The sequence below is a fragment of the Ochotona curzoniae genome, unplaced genomic scaffold (assembly GCF_017591425.1).
Source record: "Ochotona curzoniae isolate NIBS_2020 unplaced genomic scaffold, NIBS_Ocur_1.0 scaffold_1852, whole genome shotgun sequence".
NCBI lineage: Eukaryota > Metazoa > Chordata > Mammalia > Lagomorpha > Ochotonidae > Ochotona > Ochotona curzoniae.
In genome coordinates this window covers 35,754,212-35,767,095 of record NW_024467087.1, presented here as the reverse complement: position 1 = coordinate 35,767,095, position 12,884 = coordinate 35,754,212, and the positions used below count along the sequence as shown (strand labels likewise).

The window sequence follows — 12,884 nt, the reverse complement described above, 5'->3', positions numbered from 1 at the left end:
AGAAAGTTTATAGTTCAATCTATGACTGAGGCAGTCAGCTAGAACTGGTAATGCAAGAATATCAGAGAATCCCACTACATGAAATGGATGATCCAGAAGGGATTACGGAGGTACATAGACAGCAGTCCTACACAGGTAGCAAAAGAAGTAAGAGCTAGTAGGAATAAAATTGGAGCTGGTAGAGAGAGAATTGTGATAGTTCAAGGCTAAATACCACATATTTGCTTTTCCCTCTTCCTGTTTGTTCCCACTGGCATAAAAGCCTATGTCCTATCAAAGCTTGAGACAAAAGAAGACAGGAACTCAGTCATTTTGGAGTGATCCGGAATGATGCCCTCCAGGAAAATAAAGGTTCTTCCTGATTCACAAATGGCTATAGGCTCTCTGGTGGTCAATTTCCATAACAGTTCCAAAATTCCTGACACTCTTCCCAACCTAGTATTATTGGAATCTTGAATGTGTTAAATCTTACCACCTGCCTCATACCAGCAAGGTACTTAGGAATGCAGACTATTTGATTCTGGGCTCCACCACTAACTAGCTGTTATAATGTTGTACAACTTACCCTGCTCCTGGGCTAGTTCCTCATGTGTGAACAAATGATATAATACCACTGATTTTGTGGGGTAGTTTCAAAGGCTTAAATTACAGAATCTCTCTTACAGATAATGTGTCTATACTCTGCATAAGGTGACAGGACAGGTATTGGAAATTGAAAGATCAACTCCTGAATCCTAGACTCTTGGTGGCAATCTGCTTCCTCCTAGGATCTGACATGGGAAACCATTGATTTCAGGGTAGGCTTTTTTTTTTTAAAGATTTATTTATTTTTATTACAAAGTCAGATATACAGAGAGGAGGAGAGACAGAGAGGAAGATCTTCCGTCCGATGATTCACTCCCCAAGTGAGCGCAACAGCCGGTGCTGTGCCAGTCCTGAGCCAGGAGCCAGGAACCTCCTCCAGGTCTCCCACACAGGTGCAGGGTCCCAAAGCATTGGGCTGTTCTCAACTGCTTTCCCAGGCCACAAGCAGGGAGCTGGATTGGAAGTGGAGCTACTGGGATTAGAACCGGTGCCCATATGGGATCCCAGTGTATTCAAGGCGAGGACTTTAGCCACTAGGCCATGCCGCCGGGCCTCAAGGGTAGGCATTTAAGTTGGCCTATTTGCTCACCCAAACATCCTAGAAGTCCAGACCAACTGGAAACTCTGCAGCTGGCAAACTAAAACAAAATCTTCCAAATCAATGCTTTACTACAAGTTTGTAAGAGATGCACAGATCTCAGTTATCAAGGTTCTTAAGCCTTAGGATTCGAGATCCTGAGGTAGGGCTATATTCCACTAGAATGTTCCCATACTTCCACAAAGGTTGACCCTCTGAAGAACTTAGCTACTTATCTTGATATTGAGATCCTTAACTCTGGAGCTTGACCTCTAGGATCACTAAATGAAAATCCCATGGAGAATGAGGTTTGACCTCAGCTGAATGCTTGTTGGAGGACACTCAATTTTAAATTAGTCCCGTTTTCAAACTGCTTTAAGCCACACTCCAAAACATGAGATGAAGATGCTTACTAATATACTATCTATACTTTAAAATCATAGGGAGATTTGGTACTCTAAATGAGGTTGTGTGCAATTCAGAGATTTTTTTTTTAATTGCAAAAAGGCCAACACTTGCTCAGATAAGTCCAAAGAGTTTTTATAGCCCTAAAAGAAATGATTTTACACTGAAAAAAACTAACGTTAGCAACTGATGCACTAATGCTTACCAATCCAGAACACTGAGGTGAAGGAGAAACAGAGGGCACATTGGTTTCTCAACTAGTCAGAAGATAAAGGTACATGATTATGGCTTCAGCTACAACACAGAAGAAACCAAGGCTTTGTTGCAACTTAAAGGTTTATTAATGAAAGGAAGAGGGTCAGTTGACATTTACATGCAGCCCTATATTCTGACAGCTACAAGTGATGTTATCCCAGGAGCTTAGTGAACACTGTTTCCTGGGTGCTTGTTGCCATGACTGGGCTCTAATCTAATTAGACTCCTCTTCTTGGACCTGGAGTGAAGGGAAGATATTTTTTAAGATCTTGGTATAAAATGGACCAAACACTTGTTGATTGTGATGCATCAGATTGACAAATTTCAAGCCCAGGTCTGCCAATTCTCGTTCAATGAAATTAAGGCCTCCAGGGATATCTAATAAAGACTCTTGCATTCCACGAACCAAACAGCATTTGAGAAACATATGGATCCGTTGATCTGTGAGCAGGAAAAATGTTGGAAAGGGAAAGATATTCAGAAGAAATTCACAACACCATTGCACTCTCTAGTCACCAGTTTGAGTTAACAGTTATTCACTGACTACTACTTATTTGAGTAAATCATGTAAATGATATAACTGTTTATTTTTATTTGGAAGAGAGAATTTTACCAAGCTCCTAAAGATACTAAATAATCAAAATAAACTATCAAATTTTTAAGAGCTCATGATTGTTTTGCATAGCTGTACATGAGATCCAAGTGTGCAGTTGATCTAACAAAAGGATCATAGAAACTACCAGAAATTCTAACATCCCATGTTGCAACCAGTGCACCAAACTTAGAGTCATACATCAATACCAGAATATGAGAAACTGCTAACAATAAAAGTAAACTGATGAAATTACTGCTTCCATTACAGCATGAAACATGTCCTACAACCTAACCCAATCAATTTCATGAAGGGGAATAAGGGCATACATGGTAATTTAAATCACAAAGTAAAGAAAATGTTTTGCACCATAGATCTTAGAACATTGCTAGATAACAGTAAGGATGATTAAGTGGGTTAGTAGTAATCGATGAGTTACTTAGTCTGGGTGCAGATCTAACTTAAAACCATCCATTCACTCTTCACATCTAAGAAGTCCATATTAAATAAATGAAGAAATAAAAGTTAAAACACTTTCCAAATGAACACATTTTTTTATTTTCAAGGTAGTTTGTAACTTGTTCCTAACGTAAGGTCTACCTTTCTATATCCCCCACATTCTTGCCACTCTTCCCTACCATTACTATATGGTAATAGACTCTTACCTATGATGACACGTATGCAGTTCTCTTTCTTGGCAATGTTCTGGAGCTGACCTTTAAGAGAGTTCTTATTTTCATGGCTCAACGCATCAAGACCTATGTTCTTGAGGCCCTGGTGGATTTCCTGAGACACTTGTTCATTCACACTCAGCATAGCCTCCTCAGGACTAGATAACAAAGGATAAAAATCAGAATTGCCCTAGTACAGGATCAAGGGCTAAAGAACCCCATACCAGACATTAAATCATTTAAGGGAGGATTAAAGCCCCCTAACACCAGGAAATAGTATTCAGATGAAATACTTTCATCGTTACCCTTAAGGTACCTACTAACCCCTACATAACACCATATGACATGATCAAAAAGGTTACATTAGACAATGGTTTGGTTTCATTCATGGATGCCCTTAGTAGCCTTTAGTTTCATAATTTTATTTATTATTCTAAGATTTTCTTGGATAATTTTCCTGATTTTTTTTTCTCTCCTATTATCAAATAAGTTGTAAAAGAAACTTAGACATCTAATTTCTCTTTTTACTTTGGTATGGTATCCCTACATGTAGTTAATAATCAATAAATAGTACTGATCAAATGAGCAACTTCTGAATATACAGAACACAGGCCAACCATCATCTAATAGAGAACACAAAGACTCGTTTTAGTAAATATGATAAATATTCATAGCAAACTAAGCTTCCCATCCTCCTCTTGGGACAGACTTCATCTTTTTTTTTCAAGCCTCAATGCAGCTCATTAAAGATGCCTGCAGTCTTTGGAGATGGTAATTTGTGGTAAAGAGTAAGCCCAGGAGTTGGCATTGTGGCACAGCAGCTTATGGCATTGCCTGTAAAACCAGTATCCCATATGGGCACAGGTTCATGTCACAGTTGTTCCACTTCTGATCCAGTTTCCGGCTAGTACCCTTGGAAGGAAAGTGGAAGGTGATCCAAATACTAGACCCATGTCATCCACTTGGGAGACCCAGGTGAAGCTCCTGCCTTCTGCATTCAACCTTTCCCAGCCGCAGCCAATTACAGTCATTTGGAGACTGAAACAGCAGATATAAGATCTCTTTCTCGGCCCGGCGGCATGGCCTCACCTTGAACGCACCCGGATCCCATATGGGCGCCAGTTCTAATCCCGACAGCTTCACTTCCCATCCAGCTCCCTGCTTGTGGCCTGGGAAAGCAGTTGAGGACAGCCCAAAGCCTTGGGACCCTGCACCCAAGTGGGAGACCTGGAAGAAGTTCCTGGCTCCTGGCTTCGGATCGGTATAGCATTGGCCATTGCGCTCACTTGGGGAGTGAATCATCGGAGGGAAGATCTTCCTCTCTGTATATCTGACTTTCCAATAAATAAATAAATCTTTTTAAAAAAAGATCTCTTTCTTTCTCTGACTCTCCTCTCTTTCTACAACTTCCTTTCAAATAAGTATTTAAATATTTTTTAAAAGAATAAACAATACTGTGTTACATGCTTATGTCCAAAACACAATGCATTATTTTCCATTCTAAGAAAGATGTGCATATCTCACCTGGTGTTATATTCTTCCATCAGGGTGTTGATTATGTCTTTCAGCCTATCCACAAATCCAGGAAACCTGAATAAAACACCACCAGAGAAACTCCTGGCCACCAGCAAGACTGAAGTCAGGATACTTAGCTGACATACTGTTGATGCCATCTCCTGGAGCCGCATTCTGTCCATCAGTAGAGTCTGGTGAGGCATGGAATAACAGGGTGTCAGGAAAGGAGGATTATTATGGATGCAATCAATACAAACTTGTGACTGTTACTCAGAGAATATACTACTGTGATAATATGGGGGGGAATGGCATGAGGAGAAAACAGGGAGAGAGGAAGAAGAGAGAAAGGGAGGAATCCCTACACCTATAAAACTGTATAATGAAAAATAAAAATAATAATAATAAATCAAGAGAACAATGTCCCATCACATATTCTTACCTCAGGGAATTCTTCATTCTTGTGATCCCAATGAAGAAGGTTCAGGTAACCCTGGTACAACACCATTGTGGGACTGGGGATGTCTGAGTTGGTAGCTTCCTGATTTTGTTGGGAATATGCCACCATCCTTGCAGAGTCAGGAGAATTTGGAAATGGTATAGTGAGGTCTGCAGCTGCTTTTGCTAGCCATTTTTTGGTGTAAAAAAGAAGATCTAGTAGAAAGAAAGAAAGAAATATGTATTTTCAAACTAAGGGTTTTAAGAGAGGGGTGGGGAACCTCCAGCCTGCAGGTCACATTAAGTCTATGCAATCAGTTGGTTTGGTCCTGCCAAAATAACCAGAGATAGGACTCAAAATTAAATAAATCAACATCAGGATCATTTTTAAGTGTGCAAGGCTACAAGTTCCATGAATGATAAAATATATAAATGGCCCCTGGCATAAAAATGTTTCCCACTCCTGCTTTAATATATGCTCTTGGTTAATAAATAAGTGATTTTTGGTAAGTTTTTCCCTACTCTTTATGTAAAGAAGAAACTTTCTATTCAAAATAGAGAAAATATTCCCACTTATGGTAAGAAGGTAGGCCCAAAGTCAAACCTCCCCTTTCATGCGCTTAAAATGTATACATACGGGGCTGCCGGTCAAGGAGCTCCTGGAATTTAGCTCGTTCGTAGAGAACAGAATACTCCTTCAGGTAAGGTCGAAGGCTCTGGATAGTATAGTTCACCATGTCCATTTTCATCAGGCCCAAAACGTGAAAAACACCCCTGCCACAGGGAGAAAAATTTATTTATACAATGAAGGCAGGCATTTGGCACAGTGATTAAGACATCACATTGGATGCCTCACATCCATGTTACAGCTCCGGGTTCCAGTCCTAGTTAAACTCCTTAATATAACTCCCTCCTAGTTTTCTGCTAACATATAATTTGGAAAGCAGCGAGCAATGCCTGAAGTACATGGGTAACTGCCACTGAGTTTCTGGCAAACACCTCCAATTGTTATGAACATTTCAGGAGTAAACAAGAAAACAAGAGATTTCTCTCCCTTCTTTCTCTTTCAAATATTATTTAAAAGCGTAAATAATAAATTTTAAAGAAAGGGGGCCCGGTGGCGTGACCTAGCGGCTAGTCCTCGCCTTGAACACACTGGGATCCCATATGGTCTCCGGTTCTAATCCCAGCAGCTCCGCTTCCCATCCAGCTCCCTGCCTGTGGCCTGGGAAAGCAGTCGAGGACATCCTGAAGCCTTGGGACACTGCACCCATGTGGGAGACATGAAACACGCTCCTGGCTCCTGGCTTCGGATCGGCACAGCACCGGCCGTTGCAGCCACTTGGGGAGTGAATCATCGGACAGAAGATATTTCTCTCTGTCTCTCCTCCTTTCTATATATTTCTGACTTTCCAATAAAAATAAAATAAATGTTCAAAAAGAAAGAAAAAACGCAGCAAAACACTAAGGTTCTATCTATCTGTGGGTACTTAGTATGTAAGTGTATTTCAAACTCACTGAACAAATCATTTTACATTTATTATTCTTGGGAGAGGGGTAAGCACTGTTCTATCCCCTGAAAAAAAAGGTTGATTTAGGACAAACACGAAAACATTTGGGAAGTTACCAGGACATAAAGGGGCCCCATGGATCTAAAGATCATCACACAAATCTTGAGTAACTGTCCTTGGAAAATTAAACTCAGTAACTCGGGGAGGAAAGAGGTGTTCGCTTCTCAGCACACCACAGATAGGTAACACACAAGCTGTGTCATGACACCTACCGCCGTCTGCATAGCACGGAAAGTAGATTTAAGGAACAGCATGTGGAGTCTCACCTCAGTAATTCTATTGGATCTGTTATACTCCCCAGTTTATGCACTGCTTCATCTCTAATTGGTGCACACAGCATGATCATAAAGTTGAGAATGCAGCTAGAGAGATGATGCACATCCAAAGTCCCCTGCTCTACGTCCTTTTTGAGGCGATCCATGTCCAGGACTTCTTCAATCTCACATTGTATGGGGCTCTGATGTGGCAATAGCAGTGACAGCAAGATCTGACCAGAAAAAGGAAATCAAAAGAAATAAATCCTGCTTTGAACCCTGAACTTTCTCCAAAAACAATCTTCTTAGGCCAAAGGCACCCCAGGTCATGTCTTCTGAAGGTCAGGAAATTGTGACTCTAAATATCCTAGAATGTATTATTATTCTATTTCAGGGACAATTATAATTTAAGGTTCCATTGGGATCATTTATAGTAGTTGTCATTATTTTCAGGACAGAATGACACAGGACTCAAACCAAAAATGTGAAGAAAAGAGTGCAGGACTTCAGAGGTATAAAGTACACACCACAACAAGGTGATGAGGCATTCTTAATAAAGGAGAACATTTTTACTTTGACTCAAAGGGTGAGGATGAAATCAGCAGTCACATACAGGTCTTCTGACATAGCTTTTGACTCATAGTATAAGCTCTTTGTTACCAAAAAGCTTTTATTCATCCCTATGTTTCTGAAACAATTAAACACAGCAGAGGTTCAGTGAAAATATGTTTAAATGAACGACATATTGAACTGTTAAACTTCATCTCATCCAGGTAAAATGAAAGCTGCGTAAATAGTGGATCATGTGTACAGAGTCCTACTAATCAGTAATACCAGGGACGATCACAATCTAACGGAGGCTGGAATGCCCAGAAACTTCACATCAACAAATGGAAGATTGGTTACTCACATCCTTAATTTCCTTTAGTAGATCAAGAGCACATGAAAAGTTGGATGGAGTACGTGACAGCTGCTCTTTCAGATGGTCCCACAAAACATTGTACATTGTCTCCACAAATCTGCCTTGCACACTATATGAAGATGAAATGAGAAAATGACTCTTTACCTAGATTTAATATAGGATCACAATCTTACAAAGAGCATTTAAACTCATGAGAGAGCATGAACACTGACAGGACAGCAGAAGTTATGCTTAGACCTAAAAAAAAGACTTAAAAAACTATAGTTGGATACAAAAGCACTGGTCAAATCCTTTCAGAAGGTCTTTGGTAGTTCCAAAGAAACTATTTCCTGCAGAAGAAAGAATCATGTGTTTAGAACTAAGACTTCTAGTCTAATAATCCTGTTCTGTACCTAGCCCAGATGTTTGAGTTTCCATGTCCACAGACACAACCCTGAAATCTAGAGGGTCACTTTTCTTCTTGCTAATAGTTGAAAGTCTTTAAAATGTTTCAAATTCAGCCAACCCAGAACAGGATTCTCTTTCTTTCCCCTTTAAACCTGTTTCTTGTCCATATTTGGTCCTGAAAAGTGGAAAGAGCAGCCTTTTTTTTTGAAATATATAACAGCAATGCATCTTTTCTGATTAAATGTATGTATATGTTAAATATATATAAACATTTACAAATATAAAAGAATATAAAATATAAAATCAACATGAAATGTACAAAAATATTATAAAAACAAGCCAAAGCTGCTCTCCCACCACACCAATCTAAATTGTGAGAGTTCACCAATTATCTGGTGTTTACTGAAGTCCTCTTTAATTCCTTTCCCTTCTTGCTTTTTATCCATGTGGATCATGAGATTCCAGAGATTTTGTTTGCTAAACATCTCTGGAATATAAACCAATGAGCCATCATCTCCTACCTAGATTGCTGCAATAGTCAAGTGGCCACCATGTCCCAAAGTTTTATCTCCCATTATGACACATAATCTAGCTAAAATAAATTTTTCTAAGGTGCAGATTTGATAATGATGTGAGCTATTCATCTGTACCTGCTTTAATTTACACAGTTAAAAGAGTAACTGCAAAGAGCTACTTCATTCAAGTCTTTCTGAAAAGATCTCATGAAATCAACCCTATGTTTTACTATAACGGAAATGTTAAAATGATCATTTTGACAATAGATGCATTGGTTTATTATTTTGATAACAGTTGCATCAGTTTATGCCTTCTTTAAATACAGTCTGCTACACTGACTCCTTTATACTGGAAAATGCACTGAATATCCTTGCATTTTATTTATTGGTATAATTTCAAATAGACCTGATCATTAAATTTATTAACAAAATGTTTAAAATTAATCAAATCTACTTGTGCAGTATCTTCAGCAAGGAAGCGTAAAATAGAAAAAAAATAGTAGAGTCTACCTATCTGGAGGTAACATTTTCTCTTCAATATAGAAATTCTGGTTGACCACAATTTCATGAGCAATACTCATCTTGGAAACTTTGTTAATTGTTTCTATCAGCTCTTTGATAGAAAGTGATGCACAACGGCTCTCTGGAAAAAAAAAAAAAAGCATAACAATCATTAGCAAGGAACCCCCACAAGCAGAATTTCGATTTTATTTAAGTATTTAGTCAAGTAAGACCCTCACATTTAGATTCATCAAACACACCTTATGCATACTCACTGAATTATTTTGATGTTTTTTTGCCCTTTAACAGTATTGGAAAAGCTCAGATGTCAGGCATGGGAAAAAGCTACTTTATGAAAAACTGAAAGAGATTTCAAAATCTTCCATTTGAAATGTCAGAAAAGTAAGGAAAATGCATAAAAGAATCAAGAAACAAGTTGTGCTTCACCAAATAGACATTTGCCTATAAATTATTGAGTTCTCACTATCTTCTTCCTACCCCTGAGAAGATACAAATGACAGCTACAGTCTCCTTGCAGATAACACCACAAATTTTAGTTTATGGTTCTAAAGCTGAATCATACCTCTCAAGTTTTCTTTAGTTCTAGGTATTCAACAGAAATAAATTTTTGAGAGGAATCGAGTGACTGACCATGATTTGCCAAATTTTTCATATATAAAATTAAGTAAACAAACAAAAATCCAACCTTACCATCATCAAAACATTTCATAAACAAAGTATATGTTAACATTCCAAAAAACACAAAGGAAATAAAGTGAGCACTAAGAATAGTCTTTTAAATAAAATCAACTAAGTTTTATCTCAAAATTCATTATAGAAACTTTATTATTTAATTGTATTCAGCATTGGCAAGAATTATATCACAGACCAGCACTGAAATTTTGGAACCAATGTTCTACCTTCAGCCTACAAGCAGTCTGCAGCAGTAATACATAATAAGCATATGGGGTAGTTACAATAATTGCTTGGTATTTCTGAGAAATAAAACATGCAATGAAACTATTCTCTCAATATATTTTTATAATACTTATGAGAACTACTTGTCTCAAAAATATAATAAAATTCACATGTTAAGAATCCAAAAACTCCAGGAAGATGTTTTAGTTAGTTTTCATTTTAAGAAGTCATTCAACAAAAATTTTATCAACTTGCATTTGTCCTTCAATATGATATTCTTTCAAGATTTTTTTTTTTAATTTTAAAAAGCACAAAGTTACAAAGAGAGTAGAAGAGAGAGTGGACGAATGAGAGAGATTTTCCATCTGTTGCTTCACTCCTCAAATGGCCCCAATTGCCAGACCAAGGTCAGGCACCTGGAACTCTATATGGGTGGGTGGCAGGATTCCAACTACTGGATTGATATTCTGCTGCTTTCGCAGGCCATTAGCAGGGAGCTAACACAGAAGCGGAGCAGTTGGAACTTAAGCAGGCACTCAAATGGGATGCAGCATGGCAAATGGCAGTCTCACTTGCTGCTATGCCACTATGCTGGACCCACGTATAGGGCATTTTCTACCCTAATTAACAAGTTACATATGTCAACATAGCATCAAGGGGTGAGTGTTTGGTCTTGCAGTTAAGATACCACTTGGGATGCTCCTAATTCCATATGACAAGACATCAGGTCATTCCCCAGCTGCACTACTGATTCCATTTTCCTATAAATGCACATCCTAAGAGGCAGCAGATGCCAGCTCTAGTACTTGGCTCCATGTTACCCACATGAGAGATCCAAACTGAGTTTCAGGTTCCTGGCATTAGCCTGATCCAGCCCTGGCTGTTTAGAGCATTTGGGCAGTGAGCAAGCAAGCACTATTCTGTGTGTGTGTGTGTATTTCTGTGTGAGAGAGAGACAGAACCAACAAACAATGGGCTAGGAATCTTTCAAATAAATAAAATTCACTAAATAATTTAAAATATATCATCTCATCAGTTCAATAAGACATTTGAAAGCCACCCCAAACTAAGATTTAAAATGCACTACATTTGGACAAGCTGGAAAAAAGTCATTAGAAATTAATATTAGGAGGAATAAAATTTGAGTTCCTATAAAGTTGAATCAGTAAAAATTTTTTTTAAATGCCTACCATGTGAAAAAGTCTACATAAAAGCTCTGTTATTACAGATCTAAAGATTTTATCTTAGAATAGTGATAACTCTTACGTCAGCAAAGAAGCGCTGGAAAAGAAGAAAACACAATCTGTATATCAGATCATTTGAATTATTTATGATTGATCCAAGTCCTCATATCCACATATACTAAAAAAAAAAAAAAAACGTTGTCTATGTCCCATGTTTCCTCAACCGCTGTCAAGTCTTGTAAAACACAAGGAACTATCATTTAATCTCTTTCTCTTATTAATAAAGGTTACAGGCTTTAGATCTAAAGATATTTTTTTAAAAAGACAAGCAAAATAATAATCCCAGTGAACTAGCACAAGAGAAAGTAAAACTGCAGATGCAAGGCTATAAAAGCTTCTTCGAAAAAAAATTTTTTAGTCTACAATGCAGAGTGATAAAGTGAGAAGTAAGAGCGAGAATCTTCCATCCACTGCTCCAGTCCTCCAAATTGCAGGAGAAGCCAGAAACCCAGAACTTCACTGGGGCTGCCTGTGTGGCATAGAGAGACTAGGAGAGAGACAAGAGAACCTGAGCCATGTTCCACAGCTCCCCCGGGAGCTTTAGCAGGGTGTTGGGCAGAAACAGAACAGCTGGGACTCCTAACCTCTTAAACCACTTAAACCACAAGCTTTCTGTTTATTCCTAACTACTATCCTGAACAGGCTTTCTGTTTATTCCTTTAACCTAACTACTTTGAAGGGCAGCCTGAGGAAATGATGAGATTATTCTGTGCCTACCAGGAGGATGGTCATCTGTAGAGCCACTTTTGTTTTCCTGAGTCTTTCCAGATGCTTCAGAGGCCTTACTCTCTGCTTCACTGGAGTCATTCTGGAGCACAGAATCTTCTTTTATTTTTGGCATCTTGATGTTATCTGCAATTGGGAGAGAAAAAAAATAAAGTGTATTAAAATCTATGTCCAAGGCAAAAGAAGGAAGAAGGCTCTTCAATGGCCACTGAGATCTCTGATGGCTGAACCTACTGTTCTGAATTTCAGTGTATTACGGAAAATTTCAAGAGTCTTTAAGAAGAACAGCAAAGTCTCAAACAGGTGCCAGGTGGGACCAAGGAATACAGGACTAGTGAGACTAGCTTCAACGAAACTGAAGAAGTCCAGCATCAGTGAAGCAGAACAGAAATCTGTAGAGTTGGAAACAAAATGGAGTTAACATGGCTCATTGCTAACTGCAATACTTTTTGTTCTGTAACTTCTGCTTTGCTTGCTTGGCTAAGAAACTATGTGAGGCTGTGTGAGCTCGCAGGCTGAGCCGCCTACATGACCTTCAGTACAGATAGTTCTCAGTTCCCAGGAATCAAGGTCTGAGTCTGGTTATCTCACCGGTGGTTTCAAGGCCTAATTCTGGTTATCTTGACTACTAGACCGGAGAAGAGCCAGGCACAGGCTGTCCAGCCACAATAAGCTTTTGTAAAGTGCCCATATGAAAACTCTATGAATGTGCTGTGCAGGGTCGCACTGTGTTAAGGGGTGTGGGTCCCAGTTGGTCGGTCAGTTGTCTTACCTCTCATTGCAATAATTTGTTTTTCAAAGATTCATTTAT

The 12,884-nt window shown here is 38.7% G+C and overlaps 1 protein-coding gene across 1 annotated transcript; it reads right to left on the bottom strand.

The window, feature by feature from the left end:
- Positions 1 to 2,181: 2,181 nt before the first annotated feature.
- On the bottom strand, positions 2,182 to 12,188 carry LOC121169075 (T-complex protein 11 X-linked protein 1-like). The gene is made up of 9 exons (XM_040999543.1): positions 12,065 to 12,188; positions 9,195 to 9,297; positions 7,771 to 7,891; positions 6,873 to 7,093; positions 5,673 to 5,809; positions 5,040 to 5,251; positions 4,610 to 4,791; positions 3,080 to 3,243; positions 2,182 to 2,276 (listed from the first exon to the last, which is right to left on the bottom strand). The coding sequence occupies exons 1-9, from the start codon at positions 12,186 to 12,188 to the stop codon at positions 2,182 to 2,184; spliced, it is 1,359 nt and encodes a 452-aa protein (XP_040855477.1).
- Positions 12,189 to 12,884: the final 696 nt, after the last annotated feature.